The 27,065-nt window shown below is 37.5% G+C and overlaps 1 protein-coding gene across 3 annotated transcripts in view; it reads right to left on the reverse strand.

Annotated features, from left to right (window-relative positions):
• NKAIN3 (sodium/potassium transporting ATPase interacting 3) overlaps positions 1-27,065 on the reverse strand; it is a 238,934-nt gene that overhangs the window by 118,534 nt on the left and 93,335 nt on the right. For all 3 annotated transcript variants that reach the window (XM_060775383.2, XM_060775385.2, XM_060775386.2), the window contains exons 2-3: positions 22,136-22,273; positions 9,508-9,588 (exon numbers count right to left, since the gene is read on the reverse strand). In XM_060775383.2, the coding sequence (XP_060631366.1) occupies positions 9,508-9,588; positions 22,136-22,273 (219 nt within the window). The remainder of the gene's footprint in view (positions 1-9,507; positions 9,589-22,135; positions 22,274-27,065) is intronic.

Raw genomic sequence — 27,065 nt, forward strand, 5'->3', positions numbered from 1 at the left:
ATCTCAATTAAGTTATAGTTGGACTTTGAATAATTTTGTAAAAGGATTCCAAGAAAAATAGAGCTGAACATTTGGAAGCTTGTTGTAGAATGTTTGTGAAAATTTTCTAAGAATGGACTAGCAAAAGCATTTTGTTGCATTGCTTTGTTAGCTAGAGAGAACCATACAGGTTTATCAATAAAGAATCAGCAAGGATCTTTCATGTTCTGTGTCCAGCTGGAAATGCAATTACTATTTCTAATCCAATTTAGAATTTGCTTTGATGTGGGAAAAATCAAACAGAGGACTGTATGGAAAGCCTCCTTGGGGCTCACTTCTGTATTGTTGATCTTTCCAACCTACACACCGCATTGTATCAAACTAATGAATAATAAACATTTTTATTCACTGGCTACATATTTTATGTACTTAGCCAGATCAGGTTTTCATTCAGAGGAAAGGGTGTTCAAACATTAAAAAATGAAGTTATTACTGAATTATCATATCTCCTTTTTCTGTTCCTTAAAAAAATTAATAACTAAAAAGCAAATGTAAAGAAAGGTGGGACATAGCTGTGCTTGCTATTTGCTCTGACAAAAGTTAATTTTTACGTGTAGGCAGAAAATGGCATTTAGATAATAAACGTGTTGGCAAGAAAACTGTGATTACTCATAAACATATGAATTGCATATAAACAGGATGCTTATACTCAACTTGCTTATATATGAATGATGAGACAGAACTGCACAAATTCTTACACATTTTGAACAGAACAATTATGATACAGAATTGCAAATGCAATAAGTTATTGTATTATCTTCTGGAAAATAATAAATATCTTCACAGAGACACATTGCCATATACATTGAAAATGTGTCTCAAGATCAATGTAGGGTATATTACATTAACAAAAGTGGAAGGAATCGACAACATCCATGAAATCCAACTTGAAAGAGACACACAGTCTCACTGTGTGTAAATACTTTTATTTTTCAAATAAGCCCGCCATGTTTTGGGATGGAAATATTTATAAGACCTTCTTCATGTGCTTTTGAAAGATGTAGGGTGATAAATATGTAATAATTATAGATGAGGCATAGACTGAAGAATGACGGAATCATGTATGATGGAAGTTTTATAACTAATTGTCTACAAAGAATATGAAACAAAACCATTATAAGAGGTATCATATCAACCTTTATTCATCCCACGTCACTTTGAATTTAGCAATAATAATAATAATAATAATAATAATAATAATATACTTTATTTGCATTCCACCCTATGCTCAGGGCAGATTCCAGCATATACAAACACAAAGGCAATCATTCAATGCCTAGAAACAACCAAACGCAGATAGAAGTAAAGGCTTTCCCGTCTGGTTTTGAGAGGTGGTGCTCATCTCTGGCTCTGGGTGGTGGTGCTCATTTTCATTTCTAAGCCTGAGTTGTCCATAGACACATCCTAGGTCATGTGGCTGGCATGTCTGAACTGAGCATCTTTACCTTCCCGCCAAGGCGGTACCTATTGATCTACTCACATTTGCATGTTTTGAATTGCTAGGTTGGCAAAAGCTGGGGCTAACAGCAGGAGCTCATGCTGTCCCATGGATTCGAACCGCCAACCTTCCAGCCAGAAAGTTCAGCAGCTCATTGGTTCAACCCGTTGTGCCACTGTGGCCCTGCAGTGTGAATGCTAGCATGAAAGTTAAGAATATCCAGACCACCGTGTGACAAATGATCATGGGTATTTTCATCATTCTTCAACATACCATAAGTAGCCAGACACCTGTTGTAACTGTTTTTCTAGTTATTCTATTCTTCTGTTCTCCTTCTCAAGCACCCCACTCTATATACACAGGATTCTTGGAATCCTTTTACACCATCATTGAGATTATGGCTGTCCATTAAACTCAAGAAAGAAAAGCTGTCTGAGATCGCATTGGGAGACTGAAGCCCCTCAAGCCAGGCATGTAGCCAGGAACTGTTATGTTTATTCATATCATGATCTGATCACCATACTCAATATATCCCATATGCATGGGGGTATTGAGGTAATGATACAAAAGGTTTGCTAGGCTAGACCCTCTTTCACTCAGACTCAGCCCCCCACCGAAACTCAGCCCCCCCCAACCCCCCCTGAAAAAAATGTACCCCCCCCCGAAACAAAATCCTGGCTACGGGCCTGCCTCAAGCTCTTAGCATTATCCATTCTTCCCATAATGCAACTACATATGTGGTGTATCAGTTTAAAAGGAGTTCATTTCTTTATACCCACCACAGTCTCTAAACATTTGCTCTAGAAAGATATAGTGATATAAAAAAAATCACTATGCTGTTTTTGCACCAGCTGTCTGAAACGTTTAAAATCAAACTTCTGACATATCCTCAGAACAGTGGTGATATTTAAGAAATATATTGCTGTGCTTATGAGATGTAAAATGTCAATGCTGTAGCATACGCCACCACATCACATGAATGCCAAAGGAGATCGCAGATAATTTCCCTTGAAAATGCAAATCTGTATGCACATATACTTCAATTTCTGCACTGAGCTTTTAACAAGCAAAACATACACTTGAAGCTTAGCTTTTTTTTAAAAAAAAGTCTTTCTGTAAAGTTTCAGCACTCACTCCAACTCCAGATTTCAGTTAACAGCCTTTCAGAATGACAGTTTAAATCACTAAAATGTCACACATTGTATAGAAACAGCCCTAATCTTTCCTGTAAATTGCTGCCTGTGGTTTTAAAAAACATAGGAAATTGCAGGCAATTGACAATGTGTCGCACTGCAAAGAAAATTTGACTTTTGCACATTTAAACAAAATAGTCTTAAATTATTCATGCCTATCATTCAATAGTTAAGCAGTTTTCAGAACCACTGATTTTAGAAACCTGGAGTACTCTTTTCATACTAGATTCAACCTTCTCCCATCTTCTTCTCCTCCTCTCCACAAGGATAATGTTAATATAGTGGCTGATAAATAAAAGAATCTCAAAGCTTTCCAGGACTCACTTGTCATATTTAAGTGGATAATTTTACAACAACCTGCACAATTAGGCTGGGTATTGTTTAAATTGCTGCCATGAATGACAGAAGAATTTCAAGGGGGAAAAATCTAATGCAGTACACCTGATTTTCAAGAATATGAAGAAAAAAGACTTTAACTGCAGAAATAATTAAGGAAGAACACTTATATTGACAAGAGGAGGATTTAGATAGGAACATTAGCTGCTACAGAGAATATAGTGCATGTGCTCCCTTTATCACTTGAAAAGAAAGAGAACAATAGCATTTTATTTGAACTTAAAGGTTGCCTGAGAAAGAAGTACACAGCAAGAGAAAAGAAGAGCCGCTACCCAAACCTAGTACTCCTTTTTATGGGTTTCTCCATAACACCTAGTAATACTCCATGTTCCAACATTGTGGCATGCTATTTTGCTCCAGAGAAACAGGACATAGGGGTTGGCTGGAGTCTGTTTGTTGTTTCCGACTTCCGACTCTTCTTGACCTCATAGACCATGCCAGAGCTCCTGTTGGCCATTGCCACAGCCAGCTCCTTCAGAGTCAAGCCAGCCACTTCAAGGATTCCATCCATCCATCCATCCATCCCTTGGTTGGCCCATCATCCTTTTTCCTTCTATCTTCCCCAGCATCGTTGTCTTCGCTAAGGTTTCCTGTCTTCTCATGATGTGGCCAAAGTACTTCATCTTTGCCTGTAATATCCTTCCCTCCAATGAGCAGTTGGGTTTTATTTCCTGAAGTATGGACTGGTTGGATCTTCTTGCAGTCCATTGCATTCTCAGAATTTTCCTCCAACAAACACCACAGTTCAAAAGCATTATCTGTAAACAATTATAATCTTGCTGAAATTCCACAAGTACATAAATGATACTAGGGAATCATTTCCAACAAACTACACTCAAACAGTGGATGAGATGTACAGCAGAGGTTGATAAAGTGCAGCCTACTAATCACCCACCCTTTGAGCTGATCACTGGATCGCACTATATTGAACCCCTCAATGGATTGTCACCTTGTCATATGGAGGGGGCTTATGTGTTCCAATGAACCTCCGGGCATAACTGTCGGAGTCATGTACTCCCAGGAGGGGATGCAGAAGAGGTTCCAGACCAAGCACAATCTGAAGACCTGAAGACCTCAATGGTGGATCAGGTGGAAGATAACATGGTACATGTTATAACAGCTGTGAAGGCAGAAGAAGGCTGAAACAGATTGAGAAGCCACCATTATCCTGTCAACCATACCACTGGTTAGGGCTCTCACTCTGTGAAGACTATGTTGATTGGCTGTGCATCGACCTCAACACATTAAAAAGATTCATGCACTGGCATCTTCCAAGAATAATAAAACCCTTGGAATGCCATCATAATTTGACAATGAGAGATTGCCTAAGTAAGGAAGAACTCTTTGTCAGTTCAACTAAGTTTTTGGTTTGGGCAAGTACATCTGAGAACATAAAAGTAATCATGTTAAAATAACATGATGCATTTCACTAGTGAGAGAACTTGAAAACTACATGGTCCATGCAATGGTTTTCATATATTAGCCAAGTAATTGGAGAATTGTCCACTGTTCAAACAAGATTTTGATTTTCAGGGTGCACTGAAACTGGATAGTTATAGCACTTTGATTGATTTTCCCTGCCATGGTTTCATCCTGTGGCTTCCTTGCAGTTTGTGCGTTACTCTACTAGAGTGAGCTTTAATGGATTAATCAGCATTATGACACTTGTGAGAGCGTAGAGTTCTAAGTATCTCACAAAGAATAAATCTCAATATTCTGTGGGACAGAGTCATGATAGTTAAATGGCATCAGATCCTGTAACAATGTACTATACAAAAGGTGCATCTACGCTGTATTATTAATATAGTTTAACATGCCTTTAACTGCCATGGATTTATGCTATGGAATTCTGGGATTGCAACAAAGTGGCACCAGCAACTTTGGCACCTTGTAAAACTTCAAATCCCATGATTCCATAGCATTAAGCTATGGTACTTACAGGCATATTAAAATGTATTAATTCTATAGTGTAGATGTGCCCCAAGTCATTAGTATGTGCCATAGAGAACTTTGGATTTCCTAGGCAACTGACCAAACTTCCCTTAAGAAAACTCATTTGTGGTAATCCAATTTAACATCTTTGTCCTGACACTGGCTATTACTTATCCTATTACTCTAAAAACTATATGCAATTCTGAAGTTATTTGTCTTTTTAGCCACATTTTCATTCCTTCTTAATTTAAAAATTAAGCACTTTAGTTACCAAGATCACCGCATACTGCACACCGCACTTTTATTATAATCCCACACCCCTCCGACACATCAGCAATTTTAACCCTGTACCCTACTTCGGCCGACTCAGTTTTTAATAATGTCTTGTCGTGTTGCTATTGTCACTGTTTTTGCTTGACTGTTTTATTTGCTATGTATTGTATTGTTGTATTGTTTTTGGGCTTCGGCCTGCTGTAAGCCGCATCGAATCCTTTGGGAGATGCTAGCGGGGTACAAATAAAGTTATAATAATATAATAATAATAAAAACCCACAGTGAGCATAAGTAGAGAAATTCACTACCTTAAAATAACATTTAATGTTGTGGGGATGAGGCAGACTAGGTTGTAAGTTATAGAACACAATGCCTTTGTGTAATAAAAGAAAATTATTTTTCTGCTTAAAACAATAAATACTATTGTTTATGTCCCTGTTTTTATGCAATCCTACAAAATCACTGTAAATGTCACCTAGGAAGATACAAAATTCTATACTTGGCACCATCTGGAAAGTGTTTCCAAGTAAGTTCTTAGGAATGTAGAATCATAGAATCATAGAATCAAAGAGTTGGAAGAGACCTCATGGGCCATCCAGTCCAACCCCCTGCCAAGAAGCAGGAATGTTGCATTCAAATCACCCCTGACAGATGGCCATCCAGCCTCTGTTTCAAAGCTTCCAAAGAAGGAGCCTCCACCACACTCCAGGGCAGAGAGTTCCACTGCTGAACGGCTCTCACAGACAGGAAGTTCTTCCTCATGTTCAGATGGAATCTCCTCTCTCGTAGTTTGAAGCCACTGTTCCGCGTCCTAGTCTCCAAGGAAGCAGAAAACAAGCTTTCTCCCTCCTCCCTGTGGCTTCCTCTCACATATTTATACATGGCTATCATATCTCCTCTCAGCCTTCTCTTCTTCAGGCTAAACATGCCCAGCTCCTTAAGCCGCTCCTCATAGGGCTTGTTCTCCAGACCCTTGATCATTTTAGTCGCCCTCCTCTGGACACATTCCAGCTTGTCAATATCTCTCTTGAATTGTGGTGCCCAGAATTGGACACAATATTCCAGGTGTGGTCTAACCAAAGCGGAATAGAGGGGTAGCATTACTTCCCTAGATCTAGACACTATGCTCCTATTGATGCAGGCCAAAATCCCATTGGCTTTTTTTGCCGCCACATCACATTGTTGGCCCATGTTTAACTTGTTGTCTTTGGATGATAAAGATGATAAAGAATTAGATGATGTAGTTATATAAGTAAAGCAGACCTAGGATCGTGCCAATCTATAACCAGCCTTGAGTTGCCATATGGTTGAGAAAGGCGGGCTATAAATATCGTAAATAAATAAATAGGAATAATCTATCTGCATAATCTGAAGTTTTGGAAACTGTCTGGAAGGAGGGACTTGCATCTTCTACACTCTTTTGTCAAAGTTTACATGATAGGAAACCAAGAATCTTTTAGCCTACAAGCTTGCAAGTAGAGCAGTGAGTTACTTCAGCTTGCAAAATGAGCAACCTATTTTTTCAAAATTTCACAATGCATATGTATGAATAGTTTCTGCAGACTAGCACACCATAGCACCTATGTAAATAGGATATATATTTACAGAACCATCTGCTCCAAGTCAAATATTCTTTCTACAAGATCACAAGTTAGATGCTCCCAAGGTCTACCCTATGTCCAAACTGTCTAAAAATCATATCAAAAGAAGATAAATCCAACAAAATTACTTTTCAGACTGAGTGAGTATAAAAAGCAAATTACATCAAAGTTTTCATATGCTATTTGCATACAAGTTCAACAATGCTATTTGCATACAAGTTCAACAAAATAAAAAAGAAATCCTTGTTTCATGCATCTAATAAATGTTCTACAGATAAGAAACTTCAAAACAATCCACACTAAAGAACTAAGTATTGAATAAAGAGAAACTGAATTATAATATTAGGGAGTGAATTAACATTTTTCCAGAAAGACCTATTTGTTCTACAAGTTTTCAAATTAACCTTCACAGTCAATCTCTTTAACCTCTAAGGATTTCTTCTGAAGGAAAAGAAGGATATTTCTCATGTTTGTATCAAGGGCTTCAGCAACATCAATGCTGTTCTCTCTCTCTCTCTCTGTGTGTGTGTGTGTGTGTGTGCGTGCGTGCGCTTTATCACATATCATTTCCATCATCTAATTCTTTATCATCTTTATCATCCAAAGACACAATTTATTATGCATTGAATTGTTCTCAAGTTATCAATCTAGAATAGTTACAACATTTCCCATGCATTATTGTATCGATCTAGACTAGATTGATACAATAATGCATGGGAAATGTTGTAACTATTTCCCCTGCCATAGTCTTGTTACATCCAGTGAGGATTAGAAAGCATAATTACATTATTTTAATAGTTTAGGCGTTGACTGAAATTTGCTTGGGGATGGCTAAATGCCACTGATGAATAACTTCTGAACTATATTGCAAAGGATTGAAAATGTTTCTGCTATTTCAAGAATCCTTATGCCACAACATGAAGCAAGTGTCGAACAACATTAAGCATCTGAGTTAAGGTTATTGCCCTCAGATGCCTTCAGATCATGGGATGATCATCTGTTAGACTTTTGAGTGCCCTAAATCAAATGATCATTTGAACAGAGAGAAAGCATTGATCAGGACATATGCGGTCACATGCTTCAAATCATTGATCCAGTAAACTGACAGGACTACCTTCCTTCCTATTAACTACATTCACACAATTAACAGCATCAAAAGTTTGGTCACATGCTTATTCCCCAGAAACACAGGATTCATGAAATAATCTCTTCAAACCTATGTGTCGATGTTAAACCTATTTAACTTCCACTGTCAAAATCAGTAGATCAGGACAGATGTGGTCTATACCAAAAGAAATGAGCACAGAAGGGACAAGAAAGGAAAGTGGGGATTGAGGCAAGTAGAGGGGGACTTATCATCTGCAGATGGTACAAAAATAAAATCCCCACTTTCCTTTCTTGTCCCTTCTGTGCTCATTTTTTTGGGTATAGACCACATATGTCCTGAAGAACAACAACAACAACAACAACTTTATTTTTGTACCCCGCCTCCATCTCCCAGAAGGAACTTGGGGCAGCTTATAAATGGCAAATGTGCCTGGAATAATGCATAAAATAAACACATAATACAATAAAAGATAAAAACCACTAGCATATAAAACAATGATTTAAACTCAAAACAGCACCCAGTACCTATGGTGAGAACTGTCACAAAACATGGCCAACCATAAGAAGAAATAGGGGAATAGGATAGTACAAGTTGTAGCTCATGAACTAGGACATGGGATGAAAGTGCAGTGTTCTATCATTCATTCATTTATTTATTTATTTCATATATTTATATCCTGCCCTTCTCCCCACAAGGGGGGCTCACATGAGCATCAGAGGATGCTAACAGCATAATTACAATAAAAGTTACAATTTAAAATAAAATCATTTTAAAACATTATATTACATCATCCATAAAATTTAACAATAAGTTAATAGATTAACGTGCCAGTAAAACTAAGCTGAGCTGGGAGAATCCGTATCGCAAAATCTAAATTTCCTTTTCCTATTGTCGCTGGCCTTTAATAGAACAAAGGTAATGGTCATTGTGGACCATTGGGGTTAGACATTCTCAAAGGCTTGTCCTCAATTGTCAAACCTTCCTCTATTGAGTCCACACCTTTGTAGCAGCTGGTATATTAGCAAAGTGTGTAGTAGTTTTTGTGTCATGGCATGGGCAGAAATGCAGAAGAGTCTGTAGCAGCATTCTTCAGTTTCAGGAACTGAGAGCACTGTGCCTCTGTAAAGGCTGTTCTGAATGCTTCCCCACACACAATACAGTGCTGACTTGGTATGTGATTTCTTTCCTCAAGCTCAAAACCCATCCCAAGTATGTCATCTGGGGACAGCTGAAAATGCCCATGCACCTGTGATGAAGGCTTTGAACAACATCGTAAGTGAAGACTTCCTCCATTGCTATGAACAGTAGCAGCAACACTGGAATCTCGTATTCAATCACAAGCAGCCTGTTTTCAAGGCGATAATCTCTAATTTCATTTATGTTAATTCATTGTTGCAGACAAAAAGACACATCTTTACTAAATAAACATCATTTCTATTACTTTGTTTTCAAGAAGTTAGTCCTCTTTTAATACTTTTATCAAGAGCTTACTCCTGCCATCTCTTCTTATAAAATTATGGAACTTACCTTAGAGAGACCACCTACTTCCAAATAGAAGCAGATAATGAAAACATTCCATGTGACCCAGAGAACCGTCCATATCGAATACTAGAGCAAAGAAAAGAAAGGATAAAAATGAGGATAAAAATATTGCACATGAAGTATAGATCAATAATATAACAGATCAATATGTACAGCACTTCTGGGAACCATCATGCAGGGTGTAGCCAGAAAGATTTCTCTTGGCTGAAAGCCCCTAGAACTGTAGCCAATTACAAATCCAATACTCTTGCTTTTCTAACTACACTCAAGGAAATTTATTATTTATAGAACTATATTAGCCTATTGACACCAGTAAATTCCAAAACATTGACCCAATTACAGATTTTGTGCTCAACCTTTTCCTTGTCTTGATATACAGCTTTACATTCTTATGCAGAAGATCAGCCATACCATAACCTCATTTTATGCATGGCTTGAAGGAGGTCCAAAAATTCTGTTAATTGTATGTTGAGATAACTGTCTGCATTCCATTACAAAAGGTTGCCTGAAGAACACAGAAACTCATCCAAAAATGTCAAATAACCAAGTGTCAATTTTTTTCTCTTTATGTACCTTTTATGTTACACTGTTCTGAACATTGAGAAGAGCACAAACATGCACACATATATTCAAAAGGGAAAGAGTCAGAAATAAGTAGATAATATGCTGTTGAAGACTGATGTGGGTGAATATCAAGAAAAGTTCCCAGAGATCTCTCCTGGCACAGTAACTCCACTTTGGCTATGGAGATGCAAAGAATGCACAGTAACTCCTAATTTCCCTTACAGTAAAGGTTACAGACTCCACTACACTTTTAACATTTACAGTTATGGAAATGTGATCAGGGATAAACTTGACTTAGCAGAATTGTGTCTCTTTTTCAAACACTTTCTTGTACAGGAAAAAAACATGATAAATTACATGCTGATTCCCTTGAGAAGAAAATTAGCAAATAATTACATCCCTACTCACTTGTTATTTAACTAGATTGTTTAAAATTAGGAAGGTACATTATGATGACTAGACTTTGAGGGGTATATCATAATAAATTGCACCTGGCAGTGTAGCCACACATGAACTGTTGCTTTCAGCAAGCTGCAGCCTCTTCAAACATAGAAATGCAGCTCACAATCATTCCTGACCCAGTACCACTCAGTCTGCAGATAAGTAAAATTACAGAGCAATAGAATAAGATAGAAGATAAAAGCCATCAGTTCAAAATTTGCCAAAATCACTCTTCTTTGAAAAGTTGTGCCTTTTCATAGTATTTTTTGAAGTTAGTGAAGAATTCCCTTTTTGTTGCACTTTATCACATAGCCCAGCTTAAAGCAAAGTAATCTGCTCCCATTCCTTGGTGATACTTCATATATTATTCTAATTTTTTTCTTCCCTAATCTCACTCTGTAGGCATTTACACTGACCCACACACATTCCGATGTTATGTGAACATTCTAGGATAGTTCAAAATTATCTATGCAAATAAAAATCCCTGTCTTCTGCCCAGAAGGTAAACATGTTCTATTTCCATATCTTAAAGAAATGTGCAAAAACAAAAGGCCAATTTTAACTATATGACTCATAACTTCACAGATGTACAGCTTCAGAAGTACAAAAGAAAGGCTAACAAATACACGCACATTCTCTTTGATCAGTAACAGCTTGGGAACCTCCCATACTACAGGGAGAAGTGTTAGGAAAATAAAAAGAATTAATAAGGAAAATTCTTCAAGAAGTGCTTTCAGATGTTTCCTATATGAACAGCAGAACACAGAACACCTAATATTTGCAAATGTGCCCTAGAGTAAGAAAATACATGATATGTGCCACAGCTGTTCCAATATGTCTTGCTGCCTGGGGCAAATAATAAGAATAAGAATATTCCTACAACCAATGCAGCCTCCAAGAAAATCAACTGGAAAACCAAAATGGAAGGTCAGGTTAGAGTTGAAAATCAGAAATCTACGATCAGATGCAAGTAACCTGAAAAATATGAAGGAGAAGAAACTGAAGAATGACAAAATCAAGTAATATCTGATCAGAAAGTACTGGCTGAACACCAGAAAAATTGAAGAAGCTTTGGAAATTGTGAAAGAACAAATTACAGCAATAGCCAGAAAAATCGAAAGATATGAAGCTAGAATCATCCAGTACAGACAAAATCAACTGTTTCAATCAGACCAATTCTACCAGAGTCTGAACCAAACAACAGACAAAGTAGCCATAAAGCTTGAGAAAACTGCAACAACTAAGTTTTGGAAATAAATCTAGGGAAATAATAACTACAACAAAAATGCTGGGTTGATAAGGGAGTTTGAAGAAAAATTCTCACAGAACAAAATGGAACAAATGGAAATAACTCAAATGAGTGCAGAAAGTCAAGAACTGGACATCGCTTGGTAGTGATCAACTGCATGGATTTTTGCTAAAATATCTGACTAGCCTACATGGAAAAATGGCCCAACAATTCAATGAGATGCTGCAAAAAGAAACTTTCAGTGAATGGTTAACAACTGGGAGAACATAACTGTTAAAAAAGAATCCCGCAAAAGGAGCAGCACTAGGAAACTACAGTCCAATAACATGTTTGCCCACCATGTTTAAACTATTGACTGGCATCATAGCTGACAGAATTCAAGATTATCTCAAAGAAAATAACATCTTGCCAGAAGAACAGAAAGGCAACAAATGGAAAAGCAGGGGCACAAAAGACCACCTGCTAATGAAGGTGGTCAGCTGAAACATTCACACCTAGCTTCAGCAGAGAGCTCTTTGCCCCACCCCAGTCATTCCACAGATATATAAACCCATTTTCCTATTTCCAACAGACCTCACTACCTCTGAGGATGCTTGCCATAGATGCAGGTGAAACGTCAGGAGAAATGCCTCTAGAACGTGGCCCTATAGCCTGAAAAAACCTACAAGAACCTAGTGATTCCAGCCATGAAAGCCTTCGACAATACAAAAGACCAGTTATTAATTGACAAAATCATTCTGGAGAACCGAAAAAGCCAAAAAACTAATCTTCACATGATGTGGATTGACTACAAATAAGGCTTTGACTCACTCCCACACAGTTGGATTATCAAGTGCCTAGACAACATTGGCATTTGTAAAGGTATTGGCACTTTTATTGAAAATTCAATGAAGCACTAGAAAACTGAACTGCATGTGGGAAATGAAAACTACGGACTTGACAACATCAGGAGAGGAATCTTCCAGGGAGACTGATTGTCCCCACTTCTTTTCATCATTGCCATGATCCCTCTGTCAACAACCTTACAAAAAACAAACCTGGGCTATAAAACATCTAAGAAATCTCACAAAATTTCACATCTGCTGTACATGGATGACCTGAAGCTGTATGGGAAAACCAAAACTGAAATCCAGTCTCTGACTAACATTGTCCGAATCTTTAGCACTGATATCAACATGGAGTTTGGTTTGGACAAATGTTTGAAAGTGGCACTGAAGAAGGGAAAAATCATTGAAAGTGAGGGCATAAATATGCCCAATGGCCAAGTGATAAAGTGTCCAGCCAGAGGCCTATAAATATCTGGGCATACTACAGCTGGACAACATCAAACATGAACATGTGAAAACTATGGTCAGCAAAGAATAAATTCAAAGGGTCAGAAAAATTCTCAAAAGCAAGTTCAATGAAGGCAATACCAACAAGGCCATAAACACCTGGGCCATACCTGTCATAAGATATACTGCTGGCATCATAAACTGGATGCAGGCAGAACTGGACAATTTGGACAGAAAAACAAGAAAACTCATGACCATTCATAATTCACCACATCCCTGCAGTGATGTTGACCGGCTCTATCTGCCGAGAAAGTCTGGTGGCAGAGGAGCTTTACAAGTAAAACAAGCAGCTAAAGAAGAAAAACACACCCTGGCAGAATATGTAAAGGAAAGCCAAATGGACTCAGGGCAGCTTACAACATGAGCAAACAATATACATTATATCAATCACACTTACAATCAGAACATTTAATCAAACAAACAGATCAAAGATAAATCAAATATATAAAAATAAAATCCAATAAACATAATTACTTACAACGTACAACTTATAAAATCACACTTCCACATTCTACACACAAAAGTCAAGTTATCTATATGTTGAGCAAAGGCAAGGGGATAGTACCGTCTTCCAATGCACCTAGGACTAGCTGTATCATCCCAACCTTGGAAGGCCACCCTTCAGTTTCAGTTATTATATCTCCATATCCCACCCCAAAACTTGTTTCCAACTCAACTCAATAATATAGTGCTGTATGTTCAGACCTTTAAAGTTTCCCTTTCACGTGTGGTTCTTTTTCAGGGTACTATGAGAATGTGTTTTCCCTTCCTTCCTCTGCAATGCAATAATCCCCCTACTCCAACTTACTGAAAAGTTCTTGAAGCCACCCCATAACCAGATACAATTCTGTGCATTCCTACAACCAAACACAAAATGATTACAAATGATACTTGGGAGGGCTCCTACAGTTCTAAGCATTAATGTCATAATTTTATATTGGGTTATGCATTTGTAGCTGAGCACTTTTGCAATCTTGCCTGCTTTCCACAAAGCACAAACTGGCAGTATGGGGAAGTTTCAAAGACTTTTCCATAAATTGTGTGAGTGGGTGGATGGGTGTTTATTTAACATGCCTCAACCTAGCATAGGTCCATATACAGATATTCACACCATGCTGAGGGGATGCTGATTTGCAGAAAGAGAGAGAGAAGGTAGGTTGGAGTAATTAGGAGACAATCTGAGATTATCTAGACTAGTGGTTCTTAACCTTCCTAATGCCACAACACAGTAATACAGTTCCTCATGTTGTGTTGACCCCCAACCATAAAATTATTTTCGTTGCTGTAATTTTGCTACTATTACAAAGTGTAATGTAAATATCTGAAATGCAGGATGTATTTTCATTCACTAGACCAAATTTGGCAGAAATACCCGATATGCTGAAATTTGAATACTGTTGGAGGGGATTGATTTTGTCATTTGGGAGTTGTAGTTGCTGGGATTTATAGTTCACCTACAAACAAAGAGCATTCTGAACTCCATCAATGATGGAACTGAACCAGACTTGGCACACAGAACTGCCATGACTAACAGAAAATGTAGTTCACCTACATCCAGAGAGCACTGTGGACTCAAACAATGACGGATGTGGACCTAACTTGGTACAAATACACAATATGCCCAAATGTAAACACTGGTGGAGTTTGGGGAAAACAGACCTTGATATTTGGGTGTTGTAGTTGCTGGGATTTGTAGTCCACCTACAATCAAAGAGCATTCTGAACTCCAGCAACAATAGAATTGGGCCAGATTTCCCACACAGAACCCCCAAATCTTGAAGAGACTCATCTGTGCAAGCCTTCCTTCAGCCTCGCATTCTCTTCCTCACCTGCACATGCGCACAACGCCACCATGCTCCAAGCACACCTTCCCTCCTTGCTTGGAGTCTCAGAAACAACACTCCCCTTGGCTGAGAGGCCGCTCAATCACAGCAGAAGAGGGCTTTTGGTGGGAAGATTTGCTATCTGTTTCCGAAAAGGAAGAGAAGGACAGGCAGAGAGATCTTCAGCTTTCTCTGCCAAAGGGGCTCCTAAGACCATCAGGAATACATGTCCCGACCCAAAGGTTGAGAAATGCTGATCTAGACCTAGCAATGCTAAAATGAATGACTTCAAAGCTTGGGACTTTAGTATCTTTGTTATATATAAAGTTTTAACATGTTCTGCTTACATGTCCTCTCTAGTTTAGACTAACAATTGAATGTAGGCCTTTACACACATGCTGTGGAGCCAGCCATTATTGGCCAATGCTCCTCATAAAATCTGCATTATTTTAGAGAAGGCACATGACCTATTTACCAATTTTATAGACAGTTGTCCTGCCAAATCATGCTGGAGGAATTAGAGATTTCTAGAGAAAGAACCTCTCTAGAAACCCCTTATGTTCTTCAATGCAACTCTATCTTCAGTTTTCAGCAGAAGTTTACCAGAGTTATGTTGGAGACCTAGAAATCCCTAGAGCAGTGTCTCTCAGGTTTTTAAAAAAGCAATTTCTTTATTCATGGTTTTTCATTTTCATTGGATTCCCATGTTCCTAACCTCAGCAAATGTGGAGGGTTGACTGTAGTTTAAATAAACCCATGAATGCTTTAATTTGGATTAATTATGGTTACTCCAAACAAGAGCAGACCCAGTCAATCATGGGGATTTACCTATGTTTTGATTTACCATTCAACAATTGAGTTGATTGATATCAACAGTTGAGTTGATGGGGATAACCAGCAGGATTCTTGTCAAAGAATGGGAAGTGATCCACCATCATAACTTCTAGGCAAGGGCAATCCATGGTTCTAAATCAGTGGTTCTCAACCTGGGGTCCCCAGATGTTTTTGGCCTTCAACTCCCAGAAATCCTAACAGCTGGTGAACTGGCTGGGATTTCTGGGAGTTGTAGGCCAACAACATCTGGGGACCCCAGGTTGAGAACCACTGTTCTAAATGGTTCTAAAGTACTTACAAAACTAAAGTTCTGATGGTGAAAACTAGGGGGCGCTGGTACCTTGCTTCTACAGTGTTGCTAAAGTTCTGGTTGTGAAAATTTCAGAAGTATAACAAAACTTTCAAAACGTCATTAATATTTCATTATTGGCAATTTTTATGGCAGAACCAATTAGAAGCTGCTATTTATACTGAAATTTTGAAAGTTTTGTTAGATTTCTGAAATTTTCACCAACAGAACTTTAGAAACATTTAGAACCATGGATTGCCCATGCCTAGTAACTTCACCTCCTTATACAGAGAGTCAAAAAGGGAGAACCTTTTTAATGTGTGAAAGCTATCTATATGGTTATTATATTTATATTTATATTTATTGATACCTTGCTTTATCTCTCCTGCAGGAGATTGAAAGCGGCCTAACATAAAAGTATCAGCATGCAATTTAAAATATACAAATATGCAAACATTAATATAAGCAGTATTGCAAAATTCCCAGTTACAAACCATTAAAATGTATTCAAGTTAAAAACCACAGTAGGTTTTGGTTCTTCAGGATGGAAAAAGGAAGGTTCAGAATCACCTAGAGAGGATGCATACAGGAGGCTCTGCACTTCAGATGATTAATTGACATGTAACAAGATTGACACTGGAGAGGACAAGCTAAAATGCTCCTCCCTGTTTTCATATTTATTTAAATGTTTAGAATTGCTGAACAGAACTGGTGAACACTTTATAAAAGTTATATCTTATAAAGTGTTAACCAGCTTAAAGAAACAATTTGTATAAAAAAATTGAAAGATCATTGTTGCCTTTCTATGTCCCTCTAGAAATTCAAGCTGCTTGGCCTCATTCTGAAGCAAAGGGAATTAATTTATGGAACTCAGTACCTGAGCAAATATTATGCCAGCTAATTAACAAGATTATTCAAAATGAAATGGAAATAGAAAATGAAAATAGAGCACAAAATCTCCCTAAATGTTTGATTTAGAGTAATTTGGGAGCTCAAGATTAAAGACGTTACATCCTTATCTTTTCTGTTTCTCCTTTGTAGTCCTCTAGGACAGCTTAGAGCAGGGTTTGACATAAAATGAGTCTCTGGAAATAAGCAGAGATTAAGAACCTGCATAAGTGGTGTTTGGGGATGATCTGAACATCCACGGAACTGAAAGCCTAAATATAATGTCAAACTAGCAGAAACCTCCTTTTATTCACCTTCCCCTGTAGTGTCTGAAAATCTGCTCCAAAATGTTTCCTAGCCCAGGGCTTCTTAAACTTATTCTACATGAAGCCTCTTTCCACTCAATTAATTTTTGCATGACACTGGCTATATCAGTATAAAAACAGATATAAAAACCAAGCATTTACTGATAATAAATCAGCACCAGCAAGGCTTGCCGAACAGGCTGATTTCCCCTTTTTATGAAATAGAGATGAAGCATTTTCTGCGGAGTCCACTGTAAGTACTGACCATTGTTGGTGTTATGGAGAATTTTTGAATTTAACAAAAATATTTACAAATATGGAAAATCAATGCAATTCTTAGCATTCTACAGAATTGTGAAAAAGTCCTTAAAACAAAAGTTTCTAAACTTTACAGCGATGTGAACAGAAATTTATAACTTTGTGTTTTTACATAAAAGCTCTGGTGATTGGCTATGACAAACAGCATTACATCATTGATTCATCAAGGAATTAACATAAAAGTAGGTGTGAACATTTGTATGTAATGAAGACTATTTTCTTTAGTTGATTCATACCAGGCAAAAGTCTTTTTTTTAAAAAAAATAATGATATTAGTCAGTAAGAAAGTAATGTCTTATCAAAGTCTCCCAAGCTTCTTTGCCCCCAGAAATCTCTGAGCTTTTCTAATTGCCTTTGACAGATTGAGAAAACTACTTTTCCCTCTTTCTTTCTTTTTCATATAGGAACTCCAAGGGTTCATCCAGGCTCACCCTCTTTTTATCAAATACAAATGTATAGTCACAGCACTATTAATGGTAACAGATTTACTGTTGCCAATTTTTGTGGCCCCAACAGTGAGCCAATGGGTAGGAACCCACAGTTTAAAAGCAGTGCCAGACACTAGAGACAAAAAGAAATACCTTTCACTGACGAATGATTTCTTAAAATTATGGAATTAATGAACATGGCACCATTATTTAAAAAAAAAAAAACAAACACCAAGTAACACTGGAAAAGGCAACAAATTGGCAAATGTTTAAAGACTTTTTGTTATCAGAGGAAAGGAATATAATTATATAGCTAGTCCTATCACTTAAAGAAATCTGCTCCCACAGAGAAATTAAATAGAAATATAGAAAGTGAGGAAATAAACATTAAAACAGGGAAATTATCACAGCAGCGATGAAGAAGATTGGAAGGACACAAAACTATCCCTACCTATGTCCCTTTTTTTCTTTTTCTTTTTTTCCTTCTTTTACTTTTCCCTCTTTCCCTTTTCCCATATTATCCCTACTTATTTTAATTTTTAAAAAGATTTTCAATAAAAGTATTTAAAAATAAAAAGAAGCAGTGCCCTAGCAATGTGAGGGGAAAAAAGGAGGATGTAGAAAGCAAGTGGGTTATACGGAGGAGCAAGGCACTTCCCCACTACAGGTTCCATTGATACAAGTAGTTTCAAAAGTAGAATGACCTCACTGAATTTGATTCACAATTCTACAAAGTTCTCATCTTTATCACCAAGAGTTGCCAAAGGAAAATATCAATTTTTATTAAAATGTTAAAATACAATAAAAGTGCAATTAGAGCAAAGCATGTTGGGGCTGTTTGAATATTAGAACTACACTTGTGGAGTCAAGAGTATAAATCCTTACTAAGCCATGGAAACCTACTGGTTGACCTTGGTTAAGTCATATTATCTCAAAGTACAAAGCAAACCCCTTCTGAGGCCCTTTCCATACAGCTGTATAAAATCCACATTGAAAGGGATTACTGTATATGGCAGTGTGGACTCAGATAACCCAGTTCAAAGGTGATATTGTGGTTTATCTGCCTTGATATTCTGGGTTATATGGCTATGCGAAAGGGTCCTGAATAATTCTTACTGAGAAAACCCTCAAATCGGTTCAGCCTATGACTTGAATGCATATAAACAACAACAGCAGCTTTATTTATTTATTTATTTGTATACTGTTTTTCTCACCCCGGGGGTGGGGGTGGGGACGGGACTCAAAGTAGTTTCCAACATATATACGGCAAAATTCAATGCTTCACATACATAAAAACCTAACATAAAATAATAATAACATACAGCTATCAAGTCAATCATAAAATTGCAACAACAGTTAAACATTAAAACGTGGAGTTAAAATATTAATATAAATGTTATCATCACACAGTCCAATAATCCTAATTCAATGAAAAAAATCATAACAGATCTTATAAAAGACTAGGGGGAAGAAAGAGGGGAAACTATTATATTTAACATTTGAATATTTCAAATTTTTGTGAATAGAGACCATTTTTCTGTGGACCTTTTTGTGTATCTTCTTGGCTCCTTAAGAAGTATGTCAGTTTAAGCTGCTCCTCAAATTTCCTTATTCAATTAACTGGTAGTGGACTTTCAGGCTGAAATTTAATAGGAAGCATGTGCGGAGACATTTCCTCTTCCCACTAGGATCCCACCTTTTATTCATCTCCAAAGTTTGTTGTTGATGCTAGGAAACATTATAGAACCAGATTTCGGACAGTACTGAGGGTTACAGGTTGAAAGAAAAGAAGCGAGTCCTCTTGAACTGCCATTATATTCCAATGTTGCAATGTAACACTGCTTTTAAACCTCAGACAACTTCCATTTTTTTGTTATAGTCACAAGAGAATCACTGTCTAATGGCGATCCTCCAGCTGGATCTGTACCTTTAAACATTTCAACAGAATTATTATAGTATCTGGAGAAGGTCACTGTTCTGACATTTAACAAATTACATGCAATATTTCTTTCCTAAAACTGTTTAACATATGGGCAACCTCTCAAAATATGTAAATAGATTTGGCATTTCCAGTAATCTTGCAGCAAAGCAGAACACATTTGTTCTACATCAAAGTGGCATATAACACAGCTGATAAGGAATATTTTGAAGTTGCACTAATTAAAATGTTCAAAATAGTGGTATTACTATTTATCCCATTGCATTTCTCCTTCAGTACATTATGTTGGAAATCTCTATGTTGTAAATGAGAAGCAAATATATTCACTTTTTAACAGTTAAACTGCAAAATATTACTCACAAAATAAATAATTTGTAATTCATCCCTCTCTGTTTTGAAGATATGCATATTCATACATAAATTATGGCATACTACAACAGATTTGAAAACCAACCCATTACCCATCAGGTTAATAATTGTGTGATATGAATTATATGAGCAATGAACAATTTAATTTAAATACTGAGCAAATAATGCTGCTTCCATTTTGATATATTGTATTTTACCCCCCACCCCCACCCCAAATGTTTAGTAAACAATCCCTGCAATGAAATTGTTATAAAAGTTGTACAAAAAAACGTCATATCTCCTCACAATTTCTTCTGCAGTAGGGCAGTGAACAGGAAAACCAGTGGAAAGTGCTTATATTTAGAATATACCTATAACTGGAAAAGACATTTACTGAACTCCAACCATCTGGTTTTCTATGACCAGACCCCCACCAGATCAGTAACATATTTACATCTAATGAATAAATACAATTGTCCTAAAAGTTTATTGATTACTGTGTACATGACCTGTGTTTTCCTATTATTAAGTTATGTGAGTGCACAACTACACTGAAGGGGCAGTGTTTTGAGACTGGGCTTCCATCTACATTGCCTTATAATTCAATTCCGGAATGTAGATTATCTGGATGGGAATGACACCAAGGTCTGAAACACATAATTCTGCTTTCATATTGTAAATGCTACGCGCCTGTCAGAGGCTGTAGACCAGGGGTCCTCAAACTAAGTCCCGAGGGCCGGATACGGCCCTCCAAGGTCATTTACCCGGCCCTTGCTCAGGGTCAACCTAAGTCTGAAATGACTTGAAAGCATACAACAACAACAATCCTATCTCATCAGCCAAAAGTAGGCCCACACTTCCCATTGAAATACTAATAAGTTTATATTTGTTTAAATTGTTCTTCATTTTAATTATTGTATTGTTTTTAAGTGTTTTTTTCGCACTACAAATAAGATATGTGCAGTGTGCATAGGAATTCATTCATGCTTTTTTCAAATTATAATTCACCCCCCCCCCCAACAGTTTGAGGTACTGTGACCTGGCCCTCTGTTTAAAAAGTTTGAGGACTCCTGCTGTAGACCAATGCATGCCTTCACCTCAGTGATGTCAAAGACCGTCTACATTTTGACTTCAGAAAAGGTCTTGTCATATCATACCCATTGCACACATCATGGATATTCTGTGGTAAAGAATGCTTTCTGTGAACAGTGATTCAAAAGTTTCTAGGCATGTTACTTTGCATTTTTCTTTGGCATTAGGTGTTATCCGATGATGTTTCCAGCTCTTCTATAAGGAACTGTGTGTGGATGTCTGCACTAGTCTTTCTGTCCCAGTTTCTCATAACATTAATATCTCTGCTTGGTGCTTTCTGGGTAGGATTAGGTGAATGTGTATTTTAAAGCAGAGAAAATAATTGTTTCTCCTCTGAACACTCTCAGCTTCTCTGCATTGCTCTGACCACAAAATACACTGTCCCAATATATCACATAATGTAGGACAAAAAAAACCCCCAGATGATAAAATCCAATACCTCAGTTTATCTGGATAGTTTTTGCCCAGCTGTTTTGTCTTTAAACAGCAGCAACAACAACAACAACAACTCTCTTTTACATTGCAGAAATATGGGGACAGTATTACAGTAACAATTCCATAAATACATAGGTTTCTTTCTATATTAATTTTACAATCTCCTTCTGGTCAGACAAAATCTAAGATATATGCACTTTTAATGAAAAACTGAATAACAGAAGACTGCATTAAAATCACATTTTAATAATTTCAAGTACAAAAGAAATGATATGAAGTATAATATCCTATTTGGAAAACAAAAAGTCAACAAAATCAAAACTTACCACAACTATATATTGAGGTCTGTCTTGTAAAGTTCCAAACAAACCCAAAATGACAACTATTATGTGCAGGAAATTACCAAGGATAGGAGCCCACTGGAATCCAAGGAAGTCAAAGATCTGTCTCTCGAGGGCAGCTAGCTGTAAGAAAACAAAACAGAAAACAAACATATCTTAAATAGAATAGAATAGAATAGAATCAACCTCTTATTCAAGGGGGAAAAACTTGAACACCTAGTTCTGATTCTTTGGGAAAGACTGGTAATTATTACAGATGTACCAACTCAAACCATCTCTGATTTTAGACATCTAGTTTTTAAAACTGGTGATACAGAACCACTTGTCCTCCTTTCTAAATAAAAAGTGGAAGTGCAGATTGAGTTTCTACACCTTTTATGGCCTTGTGAATTTTCCTTGTAGAAATCACACTCTGCAATAACTGCAATAGTGTGGATAATACAGCCATTTGGGCAAAGAAGAATGAAATAACTAATTTAATCATGTTTTCATATTCATTGCATTGCATGAATGACTGCAAGAAAGGTAGCATTTCCAGCGCGCGCACACACACACACACACACATTCAAAGTTACATGCATCCATCCCCTGACAAGGCCCCTGTTGTTTCAAGGGACTTCCCTGTTGAGTCAGGCTAGGATCCAGTTGGGTAATTGTCCTCCTTCAACTTCCAATTGTATGAGCAATTGTACTTTTGAAAACTTTTTCATTGGGGCACCTGACACCTCCTTGTGCAAGTATAAACACATACTTATTCCATTTTTCATGCCAGTTAGGCATAGCCATTACCAACCTATGAGCTGAGACAGCCACTGATTGCCCCATTCAAAAAAAGGGGGGGAGGAGGAGGAGGAGGAGGAGGAGGAGACTGGAAATGAAGTCATCTGAGGCAAAGAAGAGTGCAAATTCCGTTCGAAAACTGAATGCACACCATAATTGCTAGTCTGCCAATGAATTCAAAGCTGCAATTCAAGTTGGTATTATTAAACGTCATTTTAGACTGCTAAATACTCTTTTCTCAGAAGAAGTGTAGAAAGGACTCTTATTATACAGCCTCCCATGCCTATCCAGTTTATACGTTTACACATCTGACAATGAGGGATGGCCTAAGTAAGTAAAGTAAAAAAATAAATAATGGGACCATTCATAAAATCTCAAAAAACAATGACTTTTCTAATAAATATTGTTATAAATGACCTAACCAGAGAATTGATGGGTACTTAAGCTGGTCTAGGAAATAAAATACACACATAGGAAGAGAGAAAGCATGCATAGATGCTATAAATTGTCGACTCTGTTTCTGGTAGTATTGAAACAAGTACTTTAGTTCATTCATGTAAGAAATTGGCTGTTGGAGTGCACTGATTGTTTTCAGAAAGAAACATTTAATAAACTGAGCTTCCTCTAATGAGTTCAAATGACATAAGACACTTTCAATTAGCCACACTCTTGTTCTACTATATCTGTTAGAATTTAAAATAGCAGAAGTGTCTCCAAATCCAATCTTCTCTTGCTGTATAATAATGAGCATTTAATCATTGTGTTGTTAGTAAGAGACTTATTTCAGGAGCACTTTTTCTATGACTTTGCCATCAGTATATTAAATTCCGAAGCATCAAGGAAATAAGGACAATGAATCAGGTTGAAAGTATTTTAAATTGGCATTACTTATATGCAATAGACATACCCAAATGATACACTTAAGGTGCTGTTTGCCAGATGTAGCATGTGCCATTAAGAGAGTGTGTTTATCCTTCTGTTGCTGAGATGTTTTCAATTATACATTTATATTTAAACTGTAATTGTTTGATCTGAATGCTACTACTGAAAGCACACAACTTTACCTAGGTTCAAATTCTTTTATCCTACCTCACAGTGCTATTTTTATTGTCTTTCCTCTACTCCTTTTCTTTTTCAATGGTCTTTTTTCATCTCAGTATAGCCCAGTCTTTAAAAATTTCACATTGTTTAGAAAATCCTTCAATCTCCCACATGACATTTAATCCCCCCTTGCTTTTTTCCTCAACATTTTTTGTTGTTGTTAGTCTTTCCATCCACTCAGGTGCTTGTTCAGCTTTCCATTTTACTAACTCTCCTCCACAAAATCATGAGGTCTCCCTCTGTCAAGTTGGGATATTCTAGAATGCTAATGGACTGATGGAGCAACCAGGGAACCATTATAAGCCCTCCACATCCAATCATATCTGCCTGCTGAACAACTTGTCCTTGGATCAGCCAACTTACTCTTGACCTAGAAGAAGTGTCATGCAGGAAGCCATGTTAGTGATTTGGGCTCCTGGAAAGTTGTTGTTATGACAGAAAAAGAAGGAGGTCCACATGCTCTGTGCACCTTCTGCAGGATGGAAATAGGACCCTCTGGTAAGTCGGGGAGACTTCCGATTCCCAAATTTAAGTCTGTAAGTTAGAAAAGTAAGTCAGAAAAGGGCTAACTTTTGTCCTACAGAGACTTTTTGACTACCCAGAGTTGATATCCTGAGTTGTTTGAACAGCGAGAAAGCCTGCTTCCTCCAGATTCCACCAAATGTATTTGCAATCATTCTTTCTTTATTTCTTTAAATAATAAGAAGAAGAAGAAGAAGAAGAAGAAGAAGAAGAAGAAGAGGAAGAAGAAGAGGAAGAAGAATATAGTTAATGATGATGATGAAATTCTTACTGAGGAATATTTCTTGTCTACACCCCACATAGCTACATCCATGCTCTCCTCCCCCTTTTATCCTACAAGAACCTTGTGAGCTTAAGTCAAACACAGAGAGAATGGCTGGTCCAAAGACACTGATTAAATTTGACTCAATGGACAGTAAAACTTTGATCTCCAAAATTCAAGTCCATCTCTTATACACCATGACTCATACCTAACACAACAACAATATCACTGTCTTTTTGGGCTTTTCTAAAGTTTATGAAGTGTTCATGCACATATACTGAGGACAGGGATGTCAATATCTTTCCAGCTGCCAACACTGCCAATCTATATGCACTGACAATGCATAGCTGCCTGAAAGAGGATGAGAATGACACCAAGGACTGCAGCACATAATTCAAATTATGACAATGAATGTGATTGACTTATATGATACTATCACATAATTGCCTTCTTGAGCTATACAAGTATATAAGATACATTGGGTACTGTTAACATGTGTACTATCATCTTCTTTTGCAGCATGAAACATAAATCAAATAGCATGTGCTTAAATAGCAGCTTGGGTGTGATCCTGGACTCTTCGCTAAGCTTGGAACCCCAGGTTTCGGCGGTGTCCAGGGGAGCATTTGCACAACTCAAACTTGTGCGCCAGCTGCGCCCATACCTTGGGAAGTCTGATTTGGCCACGGTGGTCCACGCTCTGGTTACATCCCGGATTGATTACTGCAACGCGCTCTACGTGGGGTTGCCCTTGAAGACTGCCCGGAAGCTTCAGATGGTCCAGCGCTCGGCAGCCAGGTTGCTAACGGGAGCGGCACTCAGGGAGCACACCACTCCTCTGCTGAGCCAGCTCCACTGGCTGCCAATCCGCTACCGGGCACAATTCAAGGTGCTGGCTTTAGCCTATAAAGCCCTAAACGGTTCTGGCCCCGCTTACCTCTCCGAACGCATCTCCACCTATGAACCGACTAGAACACTAAGATCGTCTGGGGAGGCCCTGCTCTCGATCCCGCCTGCATCACAGGCGCGCTTGGCGGGGACGAGAGACAGGGTCTTCTCAGTGGTGGCCCCTCGGCTATGGAATGCCTTGCCGGCAGACATCAGACAGGCACCTTCGTTGCTGACGTTTCGGAGAATGGTCAAGACCTGGCTTTACGAACAAGCGTTTGGCTAAGCAATGCAACTAATCAAGGAAGACGGTAAATGGAACATAGGAACGGCACAATGACTATGAGAACGGATCTGATTTCAACTGAGGCGTTATATATGTTGTTTGTTGATCTGTCTTGTCTGATTGTTAATTGTTGTGGATCGACGTCGTCGATCCTGTTTGTTGCATTGTTGTGTTTTAATTGCACTGTAAACCGCATTGAGTCGCCTGTTAAGGGCTGAAAAATGTGGTATAAAAATGAAGCAAATAAATATAAATAAATAAATAAATGGTAATTGCATGTATATAATGATTAATCAAAAATAAATAAAAATGAAATTCTAATTTAGTTTTTTTTGTAACAGAGCAGTTGTTTCATGTTCTGCAATACTGCTTTCCAACCAAAATTGGAAACCAATTTATAAAGCAATATTGCTAAAACCTTTCTCCACTTTTTAACATTTAATTACTTTCTTAATAATTGTTTTCTGTGTATGTACAGTAATTGTACATATTCAGTTGTAAAGCATGCTACAGTACCACTGCAAATTCCCCTGGATTTAAAAATGTGTGAGTTTGATTAATACATTCTCTCTAGGAACGTCTAGGTCATCCAGACATTTCTATTTATTTATTTATTTATTTGCTTTATTTCTATACCGCATTTTCCAGCCTAAATCGGCGACTCAATGCGGTCTACAGTCAAGTTCCACCAGAAGTTGAACATATAGAGTCATACCCATAGATTTTAAAGTGTGTTGTCCTATTGATAATGCTTATGTATTGTTTTACTGTTTTGTTGTTTTTTAATTGCTTGTATTGTTATTGTTATTGCTTGTATTGTTGTATTTTGGGCTCAGCCTCATGTAATCCAAACCAAGTCCCCTGGGGAGATGGTAGCGTGGTATAAATAAAGTATTATTATTATTATTATTATTATTATTATTATTATTCTGGAGGGCCCAGAGATTCCTTGAGATAACACTTTTTGAGGAATTTCTAGGTCCTTCGACAAAATTCTGTGGTCTGTTTCTAGTCATTCTGGAGGATCTAGAAATGCCTAGAGAAATGTTCCCTCAGATTAAAAAATGTGAGTTTTT

This window comes from Anolis sagrei, chromosome 4 (genome assembly GCF_037176765.1).
Source record: "Anolis sagrei isolate rAnoSag1 chromosome 4, rAnoSag1.mat, whole genome shotgun sequence".
NCBI classification, from domain to species: Eukaryota; Metazoa; Chordata; class Lepidosauria; order Squamata; family Dactyloidae; genus Anolis; species Anolis sagrei.